The 22476-nt window shown below is 40.7% G+C and overlaps 1 protein-coding gene across 3 annotated transcripts in view; it reads left to right on the top strand.

Moving 5' to 3' along the window:
* LRMDA (leucine rich melanocyte differentiation associated) overlaps nt 1-22476 on the top strand; it is a 676631-nt gene that overhangs the window by 374188 nt on the left and 279967 nt on the right. For all 3 annotated transcript variants that reach the window (XR_012663092.1, XM_075109328.1, XM_075109327.1), the window contains exons 3-4: nt 2364-2495; nt 12916-13050. Coding sequence is in view for 2 of the 3 variants with exons in the window: in XM_075109328.1 (XP_074965429.1) it covers nt 2364-2495; nt 12916-13050 (267 nt within the window). In the remaining variant the exon portion in view is untranslated. The remainder of the gene's footprint in view (nt 1-2363; nt 2496-12915; nt 13051-22476) is intronic.

Below are 22476 nucleotides of genomic sequence, written 5' to 3'. Positions count from 1 at the left end.
AAGGCTGTTTCAATAGGCAACTCCCTCTAGTGTTTCAAGGCCTTTTGTCCCACTTCATGGCTTGTCATTTTGTTTTATGCCTCCCCTGCAGCAGTTTTGGATGTGCGCTTTCTTCTCCTTGCCAGTTGCCAACCATTTGCTGATTCTCATGATAAGAGTATTATATTTGCGTAACATAACTCAGGAACAATGTGTATTTTGATGCTGACACTGACCAGAGCCCAAGCAATGTTTTTTTCACAAAGGACCTATTAACATCCCAGAAGGCTCTGTGGTGTTGACAAGAAGGTGGCCTTCCCTGAACTCCTTTGGCAAGTCGAAGTCTTCCATTGAAATGTGAGGTTTGGAAATAATCCACTATTTATATAATAAAGAGTATTCAAGGGGAATTTGCTAAACTAGGTTTGTCAAATAAACTGAAATGAAAACTCATAACAGCTTGATAAACTCACTGCTACTTCCTCTGGGTTATTTTGCCTTTTGAAGGTAGTTGGGGGGGAAAGCACCGTTTGAAATGTTTGCTGCTCTCCCTTCCGATCTCGACTTTGGCAAAACCGAGCCTGCTGCGACCCTTCACTGAAATAGTTAGCTTAATACAGCGTGCTAGCACAGCTCTTAGTGGCGCACGGTTTATGTAGGCTGAATCGAGTTTTTCCTAAACAGCTAGTTTAAGGCAAATGCAAAAAGTGCGACTGTTACTGCGGTGGCTGTTTCAGCCTAATGTTTATAATGGGGGCTTTTGTTCTTTCAGCTCCAAAAATTGTAGTCTCGATGCATTGTAGCGATAGAGGTATGCCACAGGGTGTAGGCAGGGCAAGTTTTCTTCAGGTCTGGCTGCCCAGCACCAAAATGGCATTAGCAATAGCTGGACCTCCCTTTCAGACGCCAAGTCAACAGACCGCGAGCGCTTTGGAGTCCTTGGACTGAAATACACTCTTGTGTTGTGCAAATGTTACTTGAATATTCATAGTTTAGGGTACAGTACCCGGTGTAAAGGTCACGTGCTTGATTTCTTTTGCTTGCTTGAACCCTCTGACTGTGATTCGTAAGTAGTCAGTAAGTTGTGCCTACAAAAGCGGTATCTTGTTTTTGCTGGACAGACAAACGTTAAATTGTCAAATTTGAAACCCATATACTTTCTAATAATATCTGTATTTTCCTCCAGTAGTAGTGCCTTAGAACTCTCGAACAGGGGCCCTGGCTGTATTTTGATCTTTGCCAAAAACTGGGGGGGAGGGTGAGAAAATCCCCTCAGTATAAATGTCATTGGAAGCTGAATAAATAGCGTAGACTGCATCTCCCTTATTAATCACATTTGATGAAACAGCCAGGAGATACAGTGATGATCTTCCCACTGGTAGGCATAGTAGATCAGCTGTCAAGTCATGCAATCTCAGCATATCTTTAGGTGTCTGGTAGGTGAATGAGCTGTGAATGCGTGTCTGTGCGTATGCTCCGTATACCATGTGTCTCAGTTGATTAATGCGCGGGGTTTTTTTTCCTGTTGGAACGTGCAAGCATTAAGAACCGAGTTTGGAACAGATGCCTTAACAAGGTACCAAGGTGTTCTTTTTAGTTTTTTTTTTTCCCCCTGTACTTTGCTGTCAGAGGAACGAATACCTCCAGAATCTTGTTTATTTACAAGCCATCATCTGCACTTCCCTGTTGGGAAATGCTCCTTTTTAAAGCCGCGCTCTGCAGTCTGACCTGTGGCTTGACAGCGGGACAGTAAGTTCCGAAAAAGGTAGCAAATGTCCTTTCTGTCTGGAGTAATTCTGCATTTTATTTTGTAAAGAACATTTTATTTTGTTTGCAGGGACTCAAGAAGCAAATTAAGAGGTTAATAAAAAGAAAAAAAAATATCCCTTCTCCATTTCCTATTATTGCATGTAAGGTAACTGCTAAGAAATGATACTTGAAGTTGTATTTATTATTGTTAGCGGGGTATGATATTTCTTGGCAGAAATGATGGATGACAACTTAAATTTGTGTCCAGGGAATGAAGGTGAACTGTGACAGAGTTATTTATCTTGGGAATGGAGGTTAGGGTCAGGCGAGGCTGGGTGCCTGAAGGCACAAGACATTGACAAATTCATCCTGCAGGCCCCATATCTGAAGCCTTTTGTTTTGGATCCTGGCTACTCACTAAGTGACCCCCATCCTTCATCCTGCCAGCATGTGAAGGATGTGTTGCAGTGCCAGCACTCCCCTTGCCACTAATGCTTGTCATTCACTCTTCTGACAGGCCCAAACCAAAACTATTCCCACTCCTGAAAGGGAAGGTTAAAATATTTATTTCAGCTCATAATGGCCTCCCTGATTTAGTGGAGTATCATTTTTCCTCTTGCCTTTGTCGTTTGCAGGTCACTAGAAGGACTGAAAACATTCAGTTACTTGGAAGAGCTGATCTTGGACAACAATCTACTCGGAAATGACCTTCTGCTACCCAGGTTACCTCACCTCCATACCTTAACGCTCAACAAGAACCAAATATCCTTTCAAAGAAATACCTGCAAAATGTCAAATGAGTTTTATGTGTCAGCCAAATTAAAGTATGTGAAATATAGTTCATGTGCAGACAAAGCATTCTCTCGGTTGGCACCTGGAATACTTCATAGTAATTTATTATAGGTCATTCATAAATGAAATGCACCATTATATCTTCCTGTTGCTCCATTTTAGTGAGAGATCTAAGTTATGGCTCTGAAGAAATCTTTCTAATAGATAAAATAGAGAAGGAAAATAATGTCAGTGCTACCAGCGTGCAGCAGTTCCTGTTTGCTTGGGGTTCTGTTGCAGGCTGACCTCTAGTGGAATAGAGAGCGCAGTGAAACGCGATGAAGTGTGTGTACTTTCAATGGCTCTTAAAACATTAAAGTACAATAAAATAAACCTACACCCCCAGCCCCCAAAAAATGTAATACCTTCCTCTGTTTTAATGAAGTTGGTAACATGCACAGTTTGGTACCTGTTGTGCCACCGCAGCTGTAAAAGCGAGTCGCTGTATCCTCTGTTTTCCAGCTCTGTATAAATTCATATAAAATGCTGTCCAAACCAAGGTCTTAATACATTAAAGTATTTAGATGGATGGTTAAGTCCATTCCTAACCCATCAGGCACTTCTCCACATGCCTGAAGTTAGTGCCTCCTCAAGTTTATTCAGAATAAATATTTCAGCGTTTGCCTAAGTACTCTGCTGAAGTCGAGCCCCTAGTCTGTAGGCTTATAGATAACGGTCTGTAAAAACTCATTATCTGCAAGGGCTGGGCATGGGCTTGATTATTAAATAATTTTCCCATACTTTGACCCTTCTGGAGATCTGAAGATGGGTAATAGATGGTTTTACAAAAGTGAAGGGCGATCAAATTGTGGCCAAAAGGCCAACCAAGGCCTGCAGAGCCTTAGACCATGAAAGCCCCCTCCTTGTAATTGCGGTGTGAGGACAGGGCTGCTCAGCTGCAGGCTTTTATTACAGACAATGTAAACAGAGAGCAATTTACCTTCTACTAAAGCAAAATCCTCCGACTGAGGAAAATAAAAATAACTGCAGATTCTACTATTTCCACACTTATTTTTGACTCTGTAAATAAATAGAAATCAGCAGAGTAACTTGTATTCTTGGGGCCCTGGAAATTTGCCAGGAGTGTCTCGTGAGCAGTCGCAATCGTCGCTGTCCTGGGAATTTGGCTAGAATTTCTGGTTAATGCCGGGTTCTGTGGGTTGGATTTGAGCAGCTGGTTTTATTGTTTGCTGCCACGGTAAAATCTGACCTGGGCATGCTTTGATGAAGAATGCACGAGAATGCTTTTCCTGATGCTGTGGGTGGCGGTTTGTCTGGTGCAGCAGATCTCCTTCCGCAAAGCATGGAATGTGAATTGGGCCATAGACCCAAAAGCACGTGAGTATATTTGTCCTTTGGCGGGGTGTCAAGGAGGAGCTTTGAACTTTCCAAAAGGAGGGCAGGTGTATTGAATAAGAGCTCACTGAACAAAATCAGAGGAAAAAAATTTACCGTGTCAGTAGTATTCTTTGAAGAGTTTCTGCTGGTCTCACGGACATACTTAAAGTACTATTGTCAAGTGAGTAAGCTCTCAAAGTGAATGAAAACATGATAAGAAGGGTTTGATCTCGCCTGGGTTTTTTTTCTAAATTCAGTCTTAAAACTATGAAGCTAGAGCTTTGAGACTATTGAGCTACCCAGGTTATAGAAATAACATATACATTTTGGAGTGTGCTGCCAATAATTTAACAGAGGCGGCACAGAAATTCTTGTAAAACACGTAATGTGTACAGACTGCCCAGAGAGGGGAAAAACCCGCTGTCCATCATTAACGTGTTGAGCCCTAGGGAGCGGTGATCTCTTGTAGGGAAGGTACAGCAGTCTTCAGAAGCACGGAGACCTGCCAGACTCCCCTCGTCAGTGTGGATACCATACTTGAAAAAAGTCTCTTTTGAACTTGAAGGACTTCTTTTAAGGAATGATTTCCCTATGGAGCTATTTTTAAAACGATCAAATAAAAATGTACGTTTAATAGAATAATGAAATATGTTACAGGAAAGACTGTTTAGTATATGGTAGTAGCACTACAGAGAGGACACAAGTGAGCAAAGAATAGTGATCTGAAACAAATCTTCAGCTGGTGGAATGTTACTGTGCATGCATAAATATATACGTATGGGGGGGGAGAGATGGAAACAAACAAAAAGCCAAACTGATCTTTGTGAAAACTGGAATAACATGTAAACTTAAAACTCTCCCGAGAGCTTTCCCATACTGTACTCTTTGCTATTTCTTTCCTTTTATTTTGGCTTCATTTTGATCCAGATCCTGTTTTGATAGTTCTGATAAGAACTTTCTACTGCTTTTACATGATTCGCTTATTGTGTGCCATTGTACGTGTAAGTACCGTTTGGTCCCTCCTAACACAATGCCTGCATACGCTGTACAAATGTGAAAGCTTATCTCTAAATCAGGTAAATACTTAGAAGAATCATCTACTGTTTTTTTCTTCAAATGATCGTTGTGTATTTCAGCTACAATTTGGCTGCTACCAGTTCTTCTACTAGAAATGGAAGAAGCAAATTTAAATATTACTATTTTAAAAGCAGTTTCCTAGTGTTATACCTCAACTTTTCTGTAATGTGTAATCTGTTAAAAATATTTTTAAATGCAGTCTATATACCTGAAATACATAAAGGATAGTTATCAGCATTGTGCAGTTTTGGATTACATGTCTCTAACATGCTTTTCCCATGCGTATAGTATGCTTGTTTTTACAAAAGTCTGATTTACTTTGGGAAACGTATCGTCGTAGGTTCTCTGTCAGACACAATGGGTGGCAGAAAGCAGTGCAGACTGAGACAGATGGGAAGTAGGTAGGAAGTTGGTTTTGGAGGAGGACTTGTGCCTGCAATCACCTATGCCTGTAATGGGAAGCCTCATTTCTCCTTTCAGGTGTGTTCACTAGATAATAAGAATCAGTCAGGAAACATCTAAATAGATTTATTCCTCTGTGTGTGATGTAGCAGTGTGAGGTTTCATGGCTTTTCACTGTGCTGATCGTGGCTGGTGTTACAGAGGGACTATATCGTATAGACATTTCAATTTCTTTTACATTTCGATCTTTTTAGTATTTGTTAAAACTGCTCAAAAGGGCAGCAGTGATAGTTTGTCAAATATATATACCTGTATGCTGAAAATCAGATGGTGTTCACTGCCTCCCTTCAAAATAGGCAAGTCTGATAACAAACCAGATCTGTGATTCTCTGAAGTAAAAGCCCCATTTCTTCACTTAGTCCAGTGAGCTGGTCATCCATTTAGCGTACGTTCTGCATACTGCTGAAGAACTGGTACCAAAATTGATTTAGAATAAAGGTGTCAAATGCAGGTGTAGAATGCAGACATTGAATCTAGGTCTAGGTTTTGAATGGTTTAGAGGAAGAGCACAATATTTCACATCATAGAGTGGGAAATCTAGAGCTGGGCAGAATGCCCATAGCGGCGTATGCATTACTTACAGCAAGGGCCGTTATCAGTGTGGTTTGGATCGAAGGGTTATAAGTTCTTGAGTCTCTGAAAACAGCATGGGTCGAGTACCTCAACTGAAGAATGTACCAGTAAGTACTTCTGGTATAATCTGCCTTCACAGGGGCCTCATCATAGTGCCTGGCAGGTTTGGGTTTGTGTAACCCCCAAACTGTAGGTTGGAATTTGTTTTGCCTTTGTGCTTGTTCCTACATTGTCCTGAAGTACTTGAAGACCTAGAAGTCCCAGGCTGACCAGAGTCTCGTTATGTTAAGTGCTGAGCACTTGATGTTTAGATCGAGTGAGTTGTCTCCTGTTATGCGCAGATCCTCATCTCCACTGAACAGAGATCTGAGCTGAAAGGGCTCAGCCCTCTTCCCGCCTATGCTGATTTGGCTAAATCTGAGTGTGTCTTGTTAGAGAACCGCAGTACCTGATGTGCCAAAAATATTTCTTCTAGGATAAAGTGTACCTGAAGTAAAAATTAAGTAATGCCAAATGCCGAACGCCTATGGAGGAGGGAGGCCATCTCCAGTCCAGGCGATTCCTTATCCTGTTCTAGAGCGGTGCTTGGGCCAGTTCACTCCAGATGTCAGAACTTTTAAAGAAATGGCCAGGTGCTGCCATTGTCTTTGTGGTGCCTTGGGAACCGTGAGCGATGTTTGGGCAGAATAGTGTTTAAAAAAAATCCAAAGAAAAGCAAACTTTGAAAGCAAGGACATATGGTTTCAGGATGGACCTCTCTAGAGAACCAGAAACATAATTTGATTGCAGGAATAGAAACTTTTTCTCCGTTTCCTCACATTTGTATACCTAACAACATTGAAACCTAGTCTTCAAAGCTGCAGCCTTGGAACCGTGAGAATTCTGAAATGCCCTTAAAAGCACTAGCAACTCCAGCTACACAGAGCAAATGAATTCTTCTGCAGTAGGCAGAATGGGATTTTTTTTTTTCCCAAGTATTCAGTATGCAGGAAGCTCCCCATGAGATCTTATGGACTTAGTTAATTACTACCTGTGCCTCACCTTTTCTTTCTTGAGCCAAATGGTTGTAGTCAGTGAACAGGGCCTTATCTGAAGGCCCTCTCTCCCAGCCAGCTAGGGTTCAGGCCAGAACGTGGCATACAAATGTCACTGTGTGTGACATCCTATTGCACATAGAGAAGGGGAAGATGTATACTTGCATATTGCAAGCTATTTCTGTGGTTATCCAACCCTGAAGACCTAGCACATTCTAATGGAAAAGCGTTCAGGTGGCAAAGATCTTTTCACACTGCATTCAGAGGAGAATTGGTAACTTCTGCTTCAAGGCTATTTGCCTGTGGCGTAGCTTGTGATTGCTACATCGTGTTTGTGATAAATTTAATTGAAGCAAATGTTTCAAATGGGAATAAATATAGGTAGCTTGCTCATTTATGACTCTGGTAGAAGTGCTCTCCAGCTGTTTTAATGTTAGGTTGATGGCAGTACCTGCATGACAGATGGTTAGTTGGCAGAAGACACTTGAATGACAGTTTTGGGTCTTTCTATGTGGTGGTCTGGAATTCTGTGCGATATTTCTGATACACTCTATGTACGTATTTAGAAAATATTTTGAATGTAAAGCAGATTGTTCTTTGTCTCCTTGCTTCCAAGAACTTCCAAAAGCTGTAATCACAGAAGGTCATTAACATGAGAAGCTCTCCTGCAACTCTCTTGGGGAAGTGGGAATGGCTAAAAATTTGAGAAGACTTTAAGAACAAACTTTTTGAAGGAAAATGGTGGAGCAGCTTGGCAAGCACTGAGAGAGAGAACAAGAGTGGTTACTTCTCATATAAAGGCAATGTATTTGAGGGTGTGACTAGTAAAAAGAACTGCTGGCAGAGAAACAGGTTGCAGAAAGAAATCCCAGGTTCTCCTGCATACCTCAAACTATATGCAAAAAATAATTTAGTGGTGAGATAGAAAATATGTGTAGATTAGTTTGTTTGGAGAGTTACATGCTAGCATAGCATCTGTATAGAATTACCCAGAATAAGTTCATTTAGAACCTTGTTAGCAAAGGTTGTGTTTCTGCATAGGTCTGACCAGCAGCTGTCCCCAAAGAACAACCATGAATATGGTTATAGCAAGAATACCAGTAAAAGAGGAAAGAGCACGGAGTTTGGGGATGACCAGCACCAGCCCTCAGTACTTAAAGCAGATGGACCCTTATATTACTGTCTATAAAGGATTCATGCAATGTCTGTGTGCCCTGGAAATATGCTGGAGGGACTAGTGAAAGGGCACAGCTAAAGAGGCTCTTGAGAATACAGAGGTCTGGAATAGTGGAACACGTGAGACATCGTCCAGTAATTTCTGCGTGGATCCACACGACCCCTTGGAATGTAACAGAACGGTCTTTTTACTGTGCTGGCTGTCACACGACAGCGCTTAGCATCGAAATGGCTGTCCCTGCTTGTGAGGCTCTCCTAACACTGGCTAAGCAAAGCAGAGGTATACTATCCTCTCTGACTTTACAACTTCGACCTCGTTAAAGCGTAATATTCCCCGGGCACAATTTAACCTTGAGTCACACCAGTCCTTCCTTGGCACTAGTCTTGAATGCTGTAGAACTAATCTTTGGAGCGTTCATAAGGGGCCGTAGTCCTGACCAGCAGCAGAATTTCAATCCAGGCTACAGGATTTTCAACAAAACAAATAAAAATGTTACGGGCTTGCGTAGACAGTTAATTTTTAGCCAGAGAAGGGAGATGCATCATTTGCTTTGGGCTTTTGCTTGTTCTTTTTGCCTTTTGGAGAACCTCAAAAACTATGGTATTGGGTACCAGATAGAGCGTGAAAATAGCCAAGTCAGAACATACTTATTTTAGGATATTTTTGGTTGCGTAAAACTTGCAAAAAATTATATTGCTCTGCAGCTTAACTGGACCCACCATAGTGCTGTGTTTTCCAAGTAATTCTGTGGCTAACGTGTCAGTGTTGTTGGGAGTGTTTTTCTGAACAGAAAAGACGGTGACGTGTTTGTGTGCGGGTGTGCGCCTGCTGTGAGCAGCCGACTGTGAACACGCGTGTGTGGGATACTTACATGTAACATGCTGCAGAGCCTTCAGAGAGTTGATCTGACCGTGAGAGACACCCAGCTCATACAAGTGTTTCCCTAATTTAAGACTAGAAATAGTGCAGGAAGACAGTAGAGTCATTTGATGAGGACGAAATTTTAAACTATGCCCAGTATGTTTCTGTTCGGTGTTTGTGGAGGTGCCCGTTGCTCTGTAATGGCTGAGAATTGATGTCGTAGCTTGTGAGCCAAAGAGCTGAAGAGTTAAAAATTTATGTTGTTACAAATTTTTATTTTAGTCAGTGTCTGATAGGAAGAGAGGCGTTACTAGACTGGTAACGGTGCTGCTGCTGAGTTCGGAGGTGGGTCGCTACGCTAAGGCAATTTGGTCGTCGTACCAGCGACGCTTTAAGCCAGTTTTCAAGCAATAGACTGTAGTGTAAGTGTGTGCATCACTGTTGTATCTTCACCTGGTGACCAGTGACTGTGACTTCAGAAAGATCAGTTCAGGGCTGTTGTCACAGGGCCTTCAATAAACAAACTACTAAATATTGACTAGCACTGTCCGTGGATTTAATTGTGGCTTTTCTTTTTGGGGCGAACGGAGCTGAGGTTGGTCTTGGAAATGGCACGGCAGGGTTTTGCACCTCTTTGGCTCTGATTGCCCCAATGTGATACTCCTTACGCTGCAACGTAAAAGGGAAGCTGGCAATAAAATTTCAGCTTGCTTTTGATTTCCTCCCTCTGTATTTTCCTAGCATTGTTTTAGAAAGACTCTATGCTTCTGGTTCATCCTGTAGTTCCAGTATTGTGATTAAAATAAGTATGTGACGTGCTAATTAACTAAAGAGTACGCTAGAAGTGCACCATGACTTCTGACTCATCTCTGAGAAACACTTAATCATGAGAATTTGAACAGTGTATCTATTATTTTTTCCTACATGCTTTGTAAGGACTAACTGTGATGGCAGGTGGATGGGGCTTCTTGGAAAGATAATGTGTACCCTGCAGTTTGTTTTGCCAAGAGGGATGAGAAAAGACAGTTAAAGTCCTACAGAACAGAAATTTTCATTATTTTATTTATGATATAACTGCTGATTCTGGCACAAAATAAGTTGTCTGTTAGAAGCCCCGGGTTGGTTTGTTCTCAAGCGTTGCTGGTGTCCTGTTATTTTTGGGCTGTCCAAGCCTGCAAAGCTTCAACCTTTCTGTGAGCTAGTGACCTCCTACTTTTGAGGTGATTATGTCTGATTCGCGGGGTTTGTCCTGGGCACATGTTTCTGTTTCTGTTGCAGCTGAAATTGGAATAATGCTGGGGTGATAAATATCTGTTTCGGTAGAGGGAGATTAGGAAATGATAACAAAGAAAAGATCTGGGGAGTCTCACACAGGACGGCACAGCAGGAGGTCTGCATGTGATTCCTGGTCGTTCTTGCCTGGGATAACTTTTAGGGGGGTGTTTCTGCTCAAGGTTTAGATATGAGATATTAGAATCTAGACAGTAATTTCCAAATTTGGGGACATCTAGATTTTTGAGATGCAGATTATCAACTATTGTTGTTTACCCAAAACTCTTACTGAATTTGGTGTCTCTCTCTGTGCGGTCCATAGGACTTTGATGCATAGTCTTACACTTCTTGTAAATCTAAGCTGACGCTGCTCTTCATCATTACGTATCTAACTACATGTCGATATTTGCCCCTAAGTCTGCTTGGGCAGATGGGAGTGAGGTTACATGTCCTACTCCACATTCAACAAGTTGTTGGGAAGAAGAGCTTCTACCCCAGAAAAAGCTCCACTGAATTGGCAAGCAAAAATTCTGCATGTTTACTCTATAGAAAAAGCAAAAAGTTGGGTTTTTTGGGTTTTGTTTGTTTGTTTGGTTTGGGTTTTTCTCCTTTCAATAGGCAATGGCCAGATACTCTCTAAGCCTTGCGGTAGCTGACCCCGTGTGTGATTGCTGTTGTGGAAATAACTGTCTTCTGTAATAATAAACTATTTCTCTCAGGGAACCTTTTTGCAACTTAAGCAATCCTGCAAGAAATTGTTTCTCCTGGCTGGGGGGTTGTGTGTGGCAGGTTCAAGCACTTCTCTGACGGTCTTAGGAAGTTTTTAGAAAGCCTTTCACTTGAACATGCATGCAAAAACGGTTTGTGGCCTTCCCGTCACAGTCACGTACGTCCTGAAAGAGCCATGAAAAAGTTTGTGTGAGAGCTTGAGGTCCAGATGGGAGGAGACGGGAACTAGCACCGAGTTTTGATTGTGAATTCATCCTGGCTGACAAAGAAGATTTGTATCATATGGTGCTACAAAAAGACAGTTTTCCGTGGGGTCTGGTTGATTGCTTGCTGGCATATGGCGTTCCGTAACGTGGCTTTGCCAAGTTAAAAGTTAGCATTTTCACCTTTTTAATTAACTCATAGAACTGATTTCAGACCTTCACTTTTGTCACTCGTGCAAAATATTTGAGTATGATTCCTCAGACCTTGTGGGACAGAACATTACCTGTGAGTGTAGATTGACTAGTTTTAATATATTAAAATTAGTAATTGCATGATCTTCATGTGTGTTTGGCAACAAAACAAAATTTCAGGCTCACAAAAGGAAGAGCTCATTTTCAACAATGAAGCTGCACTTTCCATTCTCTGTTGCTTCTGTTGCCCTTAAGATATTGAGGTGAAGAAATAAAGTAAATTCCATCGGCTAAAGATAACAAAGATAACAGAAACACATAAATCAAGTATAAATAATAGCCACACAAGTGAACTGAGGACTTAAAACAATAGTTGTGGTCTGTAACAGCAGGAGTGGATAAAAACAGAGCAATAAAATGCCCTTTAATGCTTTTGAATAATTATTACTATTGTCTAAGTCTGTCGGTTTTTCAACTTTTTATGCACGGCATGTTTTTGAGAGTCACCCCTTTTTCTTTGCATGTAAGTTGAAGTAAATAAGAATGTATAGTTCAAGTCTCGGAGGCTGCCACACTATAACAAAATCATGTGCTTTATTTGATCAATCGGCAAGGTGCGAATGCTTGAATATTGGTGTCAAGCTTAAACCTAAGCTGTGATTTCCAATATTGCGGTGGTTAAAAGACAGGTTAACCTTTGTTTGCTTGTTTGTTTTTACGTAGTTTACAGTATCAAAAGTGTATCATCATTATTTATGCTCTAAGAAATATAGTTAAGTGAAAAAGCCTCATAAACACCAAAATATAAAGCTATTTAAATGAAAAATTTTATGCTTTACAAGACTTTAAAGCTTCATGTATAAAATACTTGTAACACTGAAGCCTTTAAGTTGCACTTAGTGAAGCATTAATTCACATATACTAATTGAGTAATTACAAATGTGTTGCTGTGGCACTCAAAGCATTTATGTGCTGGGAGTGAAAGTGGCTTGTTGTGGTTTGAGTTTTTAATTTTTCTTTTTTTTAAAAAAAAACCTCATTTTCCAGTGGACTGAATATATTAGTGATGAATGTGCTGTGAAACTCACTGTTTGTTTCCGTGCTGGAAAAGTTTCGTGGCTCCAGCAATTGCTAGCCATTTTACCACACAGCATCCATCATTTTGTCAAAGTTTTAATGTTTTGTAGCGAACCACCTAGGAAAGAAAGGAGGAGGAAAAAATGACAAAACAGCCAAATTCTTTCATTCCATGCCAAAAAACTCACTGATGTTTATCCCCATTTGCCCTTGGAACAATTCATGTGACATTTTCCTGAATGCCATACTAAATTTGATCGCCAGTTATTGAAATGTATGTTTAAATAAGCAGCGGCGTAACTCTTAATGTTTTTTTCATCGATGTCGTTGAATCCTTAACGCGCAGCCTTTGACACATAACAGAATTGGAGAGCCTTTTGGACCATTTGGCTGAAGTTGTGCCCTCGCTAGAGTATCTCAGTTTGCTTGGAAACACGGCCTGCCCGAACGAACTGGTCTGCAAAGAAAAGGACGAAGACGACTACCAGAGATACAGGTTAGTGCTTGCACTCGTAGGCCTGATAAGGTACGTCGGTTTTGGATTATTGCTGGAAAAATATTGAACTAAACCCAACCTAGAGTCTCAAACACACACCTGCTCTTTCTGAAAGCACTGTGGCATGTTCTGCCAGGAAACAGCAGGGAATTTGCGTAATCCTGTTTCAGTGAGATCACTCTCAGGAACCCTGTTTCAAGAAATATCTCAGTGACGTACAGCACGTGTTGGGGGTGAGCGGGTGTGCGCAGGCTTGCCTGAACGTGGGTGCTCGTATGTGCCTACCTACGGCCTTTCCTTCCCTTAGGCCAAGGTAAGGCAACGTTTCCATACACTAAGGGTGACAGTCAATAATAACAACAATAATAATAATAAAATAATCACTGCACTCAGCCAGTTGCATTGTCTTCTGGTAACGTTTGACCATGGTGATGAGTTTCTTCTACTGCAGTTATCAAGGCGCTGTTAAAGAATGCAGAAGAGAGGACTCCTTCTGTATTGTGCTGCTGGACTCCCGGTAGCTAGTGTTTAGATTCAAATAAAAAACCCCAAACTACCTCAATAATGTCATTTTAATGAGCTAGATTACACAAAGAGACATCTGGAAATTAATGTGGAAGCCTGATAAAACATAATATGTCCGACTAACCCAACTGAAATGTTGCTACAAATTACAGGGGTTACTTTTTTTTAAGATAAAAATACTTGTGACTGACGGTGACTGTGAGCGTAGATTCAAAAATTGCAGAATGTCTGCTGAAGTGACATAATTTTCATAGCTAGAACCTTCAGACAAGTGAGACATTGATTATAAAAAAAAAAAAAAAGTCATTGGATTTCTTTTTCCTCGCTCGCCTCGGATAGGAGACTTCGGTCTTGGCGTGCTGGCAGTTTTCACACACACCAGCTGAACGTGGCTGGCTGAGGCAGGTCAGAGCCGAGCCAAGCAGCGCCGGTCACCGCGCTGCCGACCTCGCAGAGCCTCCTGAGCTTACGTTTTATTTGCAGATCACCCGCAGTATTCAGAGTTATATAATAAATCTCTGATTTTATCTTCATGTAACCCAAACTCTGCTGTGGGAGTTAGTATCAAACAATGCAAAGTGGTGGAGACTAAAAGCAGGTTTATTGGGAAGCGGCATGAATTTGATGCACCGGTTTATTGCTTATAAATGCCGTAGGTTGAAACAGCAGCGCAGCTGCCCCGGGTGTGCATGCAGTTCTTCCTTTGTTCCAAGTTTTGGAGAAGGATTTCTAGGTTATCGTTAGCCTAAACACTTTCAAGTCCTGAATCCAGCTTAGCTGTAGCATTTTGGTTCCCCCCAGGTAGAGCAGCCTGGATTTAATAAAAGATGTTCCCATTGCTTTCACACTTAAGTGGAAGGTATGCCTCCTATACAGCGTACGGGAGCCTAATGGTGCTGTCTCTATGTAAATTTATGTGACACTTGCACTAGAGAATTGCTTAAAAAATGAATGATATTTCTACAGTTTACTGTTTTTCACTTTAAGTATGTTTTCTGACAATATGCCTCCTATTAATCATTTAAGCAAAAGTAGTACGTTAAAGGAGCCATTCAGAGGCAAGAACCCATGGTTCATTTAGTGCTGTCTGAAAAAATTCTTTATTGATTGACATCCTCTGTGGTTATGTGATGTAATATTTATAATATGTCACACAGCCATACATCAAAACAAGCATGTCGGTTGTTTCGTTTCAATGCAAAAATGTTGATTTCAGGGAGGTCAGGGTAGTTTTAGGTCACGTCGTGGCAAACCACCGTGGCAAAGTGTGAAGTGATTGTATTTATGCATCTGCTGGAAACGGCAATGTGGCTTCCATTTTCTTTCCTCTCAATTTTTCAAAAACCTGTGGTTTTTTTTTTTCCATATAAACTATGTTAATTAAAACTCTCTTAAGAAAGAAGAATGGTCTTCTAATTAGTTGAATGATTTATGGTTCTGCTGCTAAAATGAAAGCTTCCTGATCCTTTTCCGTAACTATTTGTTACATTATATGAAATGTGTTTGCCAGACAACATTAGACTCAAAAACGCTCAAAAGCATCCATCCATCCATCTTTAGGGGAATATATTTGCCAACATGGTGGAACCGACTGAAAGTGCTCTGCTAATTTTACTCTGAACAGCTGATTCGGGCTTTTGAATACAAGTTCTGAAGCATCTTGGACAGAACTTGTTACTTCGTTCCCCCACACGTACAGATTTATCTCAGATTTAACATCAGCAAGCTCTCCTGCGTGGGAAAGTATTTGTATTTTATCAAATATGTCGCTTCAAATCTCAAAGGCAAACATTTGAAAGGGCCAGTTTCAGCATTTTTCAATGGTTTGAAGCAACTTTTTTTCATAAGATTTTTAATTTTTTTGAGAATATTTGTCACACAGAAAGCACCAAAAGATTGCATTTCAGTGAACCTGAATTATGTAAACATTTCACTTTACCATAAACTTTAACTGGTTTTGTTTTGTTCTGAATAGGAACTTCTTTTTGTAAATTTTTGTAGTGACCATTGGAACCACAGCTTCATTTTTCATTGAGCTTTAATTTCATTCCTACTGAGTTCAATTAGAGTTCAGGCTATTTAATTCCTCAACCAGAAAGAGAAAGGTGCTGGAAATCAAAGCTTTACTTAATCTTCTCATTCCAACAAACTGAAAAGATCTGTAAAACCCCCAAAATCTCAACTTAAAAAAAAAAAAAAGTGGAAAATGAGTTTTTTCAAAACTCAAGGTCCAGTGATTTGCTGTGATACTAGTAACAGAGATAAAAAGTAATACTACATCTTTTAAAAATAATTAGGTTTCATTATAAATATTTGCAAAATGTATAAAACTATGTTTTTTGTCAAGCATTTCTGGTTCCTTGACTAATCCATTGGTTTACCATTTCTATCCATTCCAATACTAAAGCTTTTCCATTAAAAATAGGCTTTATACGAAAACATCGTTGTTGAATTTTTCTCAAAGTGTTTTTTTTATTTTCCTAAGAAAAATAGTAACATTTGAGTGGGATATTTTTTTTTTAAGAAAAAGGAAGAACAATTTTTTCCATCCCTATTATTCCTCCTTGCCTTTCAAATCTGTAGGAGAACAAATTGATGAGAATATTTCTGTGTTTGTTATTGGAATTATTGCTTGGACAGGAAAAGAAAATGGAAAGTTCCCTTCAGCAGTATTTTTGTAAGAAAACTTCTTTGGGTCTTTTTAAAAACTCACGGCTTTTTCCATCATTGTAAAATGGCTTTGGTTTCTTTCTGGTTTAAAAAAAAAAAGTGCCATAAGTTCCTACTTCTTATTTTTTTAAGCTTTCCATGGATAGGAGGTGGTGTTTTGTAAAGGGATAACTTGGGGGTGAGGGCAAGGGAAGGCAGAATATCTGAAATATGATGGTGATAGGAGAGTTTTAAAAGCTTTTGGCTCAAACAGGAAGCAAGAAACGCAGACAAAATAGCTTGCAAAACAGTGCGTCCTCTAAAATAACCTATTCTCCAATCTCCACTTTGAAGATTGGGTGAAAGCAGAGGTCGTGACCCAGAGATCAAAGTAACAGAAGCCAACACAGTAATTACTGGTTGCTTCTCTTGTACCCGCGCTTGGTCGGTCCTGTGGGTGTATTGTTTGCCCTGGAAACTTCAAACGTGGTGTTACTGAACTGTGAAACATCATCTGGGGCAGAACGTATTACAGAGCGTTTGCTAATGCTGCAGGTGACCTCACCTATTTTCATTAAAGCGATACGATTGTGAAGGATGTACGCCATGTGTGAAGTTTTCAGTGCTTGCTCATTCTTCTTTGCTCCTTATTGACATTTCCTGGAATGATGCATTCATTAAGTGCTGTTGACATGGAAACGAGGGCAAGTGGAAACAAATGCCTGGGTTTATTTTAAATTAGCTTAAAAGTACATATACTAGATATGCTATCTTTGGCAGGGGGAGCAAACGGTGATAACCTTATGACGTCCTCTTAAGATACAGCAGCAAGAAAGGAAGTGCGTGCATTTTGTATGGATTATCAGCTATTCCCATCCCACAGGATTGATTCTGCGAAATGCTGGGTCCTCGTATAGCTTTTTCCGTTTCCTTGTAGCTTTGTTTTATTGTGGGTTTGTTTGAGTGTTTTGGTTTGTTTTGTTTTTTTTTTTTCCTAATTGAGACAGAACCTACTCACGTGTCTTAAATAGTCTTGTTATTGAATTTGGATGGTACTATAAATACATACTCAAGAAGCAATAGGAGGCTAGAAATCCTCGCTCAGTAATGAAAATAATGCTAATATACTTGGTCAATATCAGTGAACTCGCTGCTGAGGCTCTCCTTAGCATGAGGGATTGAAGTCTGTGGTACTTCTGTATATGTGTTTTACGGAGTTCATGAGATGATTAGGGTATTCCCTTACATTTGTATAATGTACAAATCTGTGCTACTTCACTGCTGGCCTGAGGCCTTGCTGTTTCTACACTACCTGGGAGAAAAAAACCCTGCGTCCGATAGCCATCAGACGGCCACACAACGTCTGCCTGAGATCAGCCACTGCCAGGACTTATGAGCAAGGGCTGTTCTAATGTTTTTGTTTGGCCAAACGAATCGAGGTCCGCCATACCCCAGTTTGTCCATACTACCACATAACTGTTATTATATGTACAGAGAGGTGTTTTTCTGATCCATAGGGCTGTTTGCTTCCGTGGAGTAGAGCAGATGATGTTAAAGTATGGGGAGGGGATCTGGATTTCTGAGTGACGTGAGAGCCCCTCAGAGTTACGTGGGCATCACCAAGCAGTGCCAAGGCTGACACTGTCCTCTGACACACCTCATGCCAACGTCGGGCCCTCTGTTCTCAAAGATGCTGGCTTAAGCTTACGACCTGGCTTCCTTCACTCTGTGTTGAGGAAGTCTTGCCGCAGATGGAAGTTGGGCAGCCAGCTGTCTGCTGTTTGGTGGGTAAGGGTGGGGGTAGGGGTTAAACTCTGTGGGGGCGCAGAGGGAAAAATTACAGGAGATAATCTAGGTCGGTGTCGTAAACGTGTTCGCTCAGTCCTGCTGATTCTTTGTTTTCATCTCTCCCCATCTGAATGCTGACGAAACTTTGCCAATTTCAGGTTATTTATTATTTCTAGTTTACAATAATGTTACTGAGAGCACAGTCAGCTCTTCAAAGTCTGAAATAGGTATATTATTTTTAAGTTCTAAGATTGTCACAGAAAGGAAATACAGTAGCACAGAAAGCAGAAAAATGAAAGGAAACACTTTCTGGAACGAGGAGTGTGTTGCAGTTATGGCACGGGTAGAGCTGGACGCTTCTGCATTCTTCTGGGCAAATACTTCTCAATTTTTCAGTGCCGGATTAATTTTGTGCTTCAGACTTAAATATTGATGCATATAGCACAGTTCTATATTCCAGTTTTTAATAAAAGTACAAAATAAAGGACTGTACAGAATCTACTTCTTACTGTAGTCTTTCACTAAAGGTTCAGTGGAAGAGTTTATTTTCTCTGAAACTCTTATACAAATTTACTATACTTTTCTTGGAGTAGAAGGAGAAAAAAAAAACCCAAAAACATTCTTTCCCTGAGTAATTTATTGCCACTTTTAAGATTTTCCTTAGCGTGGCTCAGGGGTGATGCCATTATCTTTCTGTATCAGGAGGCCAGCCATGTTCTACAACTTGTCTGCTTTTCCAAGGGAGGTAATAAATGAATCAAGGCCCTTAGATGCTGTGATATTATGTGTTGGTTTTTTTTTGTGTGTGTTATGGTGTTCACAGCTCCAGAATAAAAATTTCCTAGAACTGTTAGATAATAGTGAGGAGTAGTGTACCAAAACTCATGAAAGCTGAAGGAATTTTTATGCCCGAACCTAAATGGCTACTGAAAAAATAGGTCAGAATGAAAATACACAGTAGCTATTTAACAAAATAAGGAGTTGACACAAAAGTTATTTACACCTGTGTGTGTTGGGTGAGGACCGGCAAATTTCTTGCCTATGTTTAAAACAGATTTGTTCCGTTCTTCCTTGTGACCCTTTAAGGCACACTTACACGTTCTCTCTGACCCCTTTGCGTCACCTGTGAAAGCCTCTCCTAAGACTGTGAGAACCATCACCGATTTTAGGGGGTGAGGGAACTTCCCAAGGACGATGTCTTAAGTAATGCCTGTTGCACAGTAGAGAACTAGAAACGTACGCAGACTATACCTGCGAGGTAAGTTGCTGTGTTTGCAAGGCAGAATTAGGACGACAAGTCTGTGACTCATTAAAGGCTGCAGAGTGAGTCAGTATCAGAGACGGTATTTCTTTATATGAAAACTAGAGTTGTGTATTGTTTAATAAATAGCAATAGCTGATCTCAAAGCTGCCTTTGTTCTCTCCCTTTCTGAACTCGGACATGTTTCTTCAAAGGAAAGCTTTGCCCCGTTGAGCTTTTGCCAATGTCAATAGCGGCTGAATCCCAAACTCGCTGCATTCCTTTGCAAATGCCCCCTCAAGCCTGTCCCTCTTTTCCAGTATCTTGACAGGTCTGTGTAAAAACTGTCGAAAGAATGCTAATTACATGCAACACTTACAAAACTGGTAAATGAATTGTTAATCTTTATTGTCATTTTCACTTAACTAAGACTGAAATAACATGAAATGTGATATTCTCTGGTCTTTTTCCATCTCTGAGTGTTCCTCTTTGTGTGTGATGGATATCTGTTATTGGCTTGTTTTCACGGGACTCTTGGCACTGGGAGTCAAGGGGGGAGATGGTTCTGGACAAAAGAAGATGCAACTTTACTTTACAGAGCTCATTTCCTTAATCCGTCATGAATTAGAAGATCAGTTTACAGGCAGCGAGAAACAGATCTCTAAGCACCTTCCTGGTGTCCCTGTTTTTTTTCTGCCTCTGGAGCTCAGCTTTACCCTCATCACTGACAATAACCCTTTTTTCCCACCACTGCAAAGATGTTAAAACCCAGTAACAGCAGTCTCAGCACATGGGGCAGCGCTAAGTTTCAAAATGATTAAAAAAAATAAGGGGGGGGGGGAGGGGGCAGGGACACCCTGTCCCCCCAACCTCAAACCTCAAATAAACCTTCCTAAACTGGTAATGTAAAATTTAGATGGTTCTTTCTTCATCAAATAGCGTTCTCTTAACTAGTGATTTTACAAGTCTAAAACGGGTGCCGTCTGTCGTGCGATTTATGGATCCTAGTACCTGCCATAAAGTATTTTATGATGGCTGCACTCTGTGTTATTAGTAGCTGTCTTTTTCTGCAGCCATTGGTGTTTGATAATAGTCTTAAAACACCCAAAATTACTTACCTGCAAGCAACATTCCAGATAGTCCCTGTTGACAGTTTGAATAAGTTTAGTGCCCTTTTGTTGTACTTTACCTTCAAAACAAACTGATTGAACCATCAATAGCTCCTGAAAGCTGACAGAGGCATGTCATCTGGTCTAACCCTGTGATAGTAGGTTATCTGTGGGAGTTAACCTTCCCGCATTGTTAACTGAGATGTTTTATGTACTATGCAACTTTAGGATACTGCTGTGATAACCTCAGTAACTAAGTCGTACATCACAGTAAAGAGATTTTGTGCAACAAATAACCCTGGATTAAATTTACAAGGGTTGAATTGATATTGTAAAGTGTTCATTCCAGGGCTTTGGTAATCCTTTCCTGTATTTTTTATGGCAAACTTGTGTTACATTTAGATTGAAGCTGCATCTTTATATTTCTAGCTAAAATACATCCAGGAAGCCCCATGCTTTTCTTCAGCCATTTAATAAGGAAGTATCGTATTATTTTCATATAATATAGATTCTTTTTATCCCACGTTTAGTAAAAGAAATAGAATAAATGGAATAATATTTTGAATCACCTTTTAAAATTATTAATCACTGATATACCTTTGTTCTACTGGTGGGATAACCTTTATGGGACTGACTTTTAAATATTTGCTCTCCTCAAAGAGCGTGAGTTTAAAAAGAAAGAAGAAAGACCAACCCCAGAGCTGCGACTCGTGGTGTGGTTTGCTGTTCAGTTTGTGGGGGTAGGGCTTTTCGTTTTGCTGCTGGAACGGGCAAGTGCTGGTGCTAATTCTGTTTTTTGAAGTGCAGTCAGGGTGGCTTAAAAATACAAAAATACATTTGTATCAAGGAATGCTATTATAATTTTAAGCTCTTTTGAAATGATTGAGAGACTGACATTAGGGCTGTGATCCAAAGTCAGCATAGATGACAGTGCTGTCTTAGTCTGTTGTCATTTTTGTTGCAGCCTGCTTTTCAATGGCATATTTCATTCCATCATTAAACATTTGCTGATTTTCTAATACCGATGTTTTCTTCACCTGAATATTCATCTTTTCTCACCCTACACTTAGTGGGTGTCTTTACTCATTTTTAGCTTCACTCTTCTTCACTCTTGACATATTGTTTCCTTCTGTACATGTCTTCATTTGAAAGAATCTGTTGTCATCAGAGCTTTTCTGCCAGTAGCGCAAGATGGAGAGCAGCTTCTCCACTGAAAGATAAGGGCCCGCAAAATGCCAGGGAGGACTGGGAGGGCAGCCGGCGAGGCTGGGAGGACTCTCAGAACGTCGCGCTCTCCGATCTGTAGCTGTTGCGTAACAAATGGCCTTGGGACACGTTCGGTGTTGTAAAGCGACTCTCTCTTCCTTCTTCTGATGTCACTGAAAATCCTAGGCTGAGGGTTCGCATTTAAACTGTCTGAGCATTTCAGTGCTGAGCGTGTTCTCTTCGCTCGTTAACCATCTCCGAAGCTGTTGCGGCAGGGGAAGGTGTACTCGATGGAAAGGTTTCTTTGCAGCATTACATTTTGCTTGGTTGTAGAAGGGGAATCTTACAGTCCTTTTCACATGTTTATCTGGTCTTGAGAACAGTTTTATAAGATAACTCTTACCTTTTAAAATGCATTTTTTGTGTGTTGTTCTTTTTCAAAATGTTACGTTATGTGGAGTTTCCTCCTACTTGGGTTTGTGCCTCGCAGTGTCGGAGGGACTGGTGTAACTGGGAGGCTCCCTGACTGGCTGGAGCTTTAAACAAAGCAGCTGGGCATGGGCCACGTGATCAGTCACCTTCCTACCCGCTCCCAGGAAGAGTCGGGCACTTCCCTTACTTTGCAGTATCTGCTTCACATTTGGTGGCTCAGTGTAAATACCATGTACTTCCTCAGGTCGGTGTTTTGATATGCCACGGTGCTGGGCTTTGTTTCTGGTCTGCCCTGTTCTCTCCCTCTGCAAGCAAGGAGCCAAAGGCGATTTTTAAGGCTAAAAAGCTGCTCTACTTTGAAAAGGATAAATGGGCTGATGGAGCCTAACAAGAACTTTGAATTCTTAAAATAATTTTCATAAAAATAGTCTCTTCCTGTGTGCATTTACTCCTGAGCGGGGATCTGTATGCCATAAG

This window comes from Phalacrocorax aristotelis, chromosome 14, assembly GCF_949628215.1.
Source record: "Phalacrocorax aristotelis chromosome 14, bGulAri2.1, whole genome shotgun sequence".
Lineage (NCBI taxonomy): Eukaryota > Metazoa > Chordata > Aves > Suliformes > Phalacrocoracidae > Phalacrocorax > Phalacrocorax aristotelis.
The sequence above is the reverse complement of the archived record's forward strand: the minus strand, read 5'-3'. Positions and strand labels throughout refer to the sequence as shown.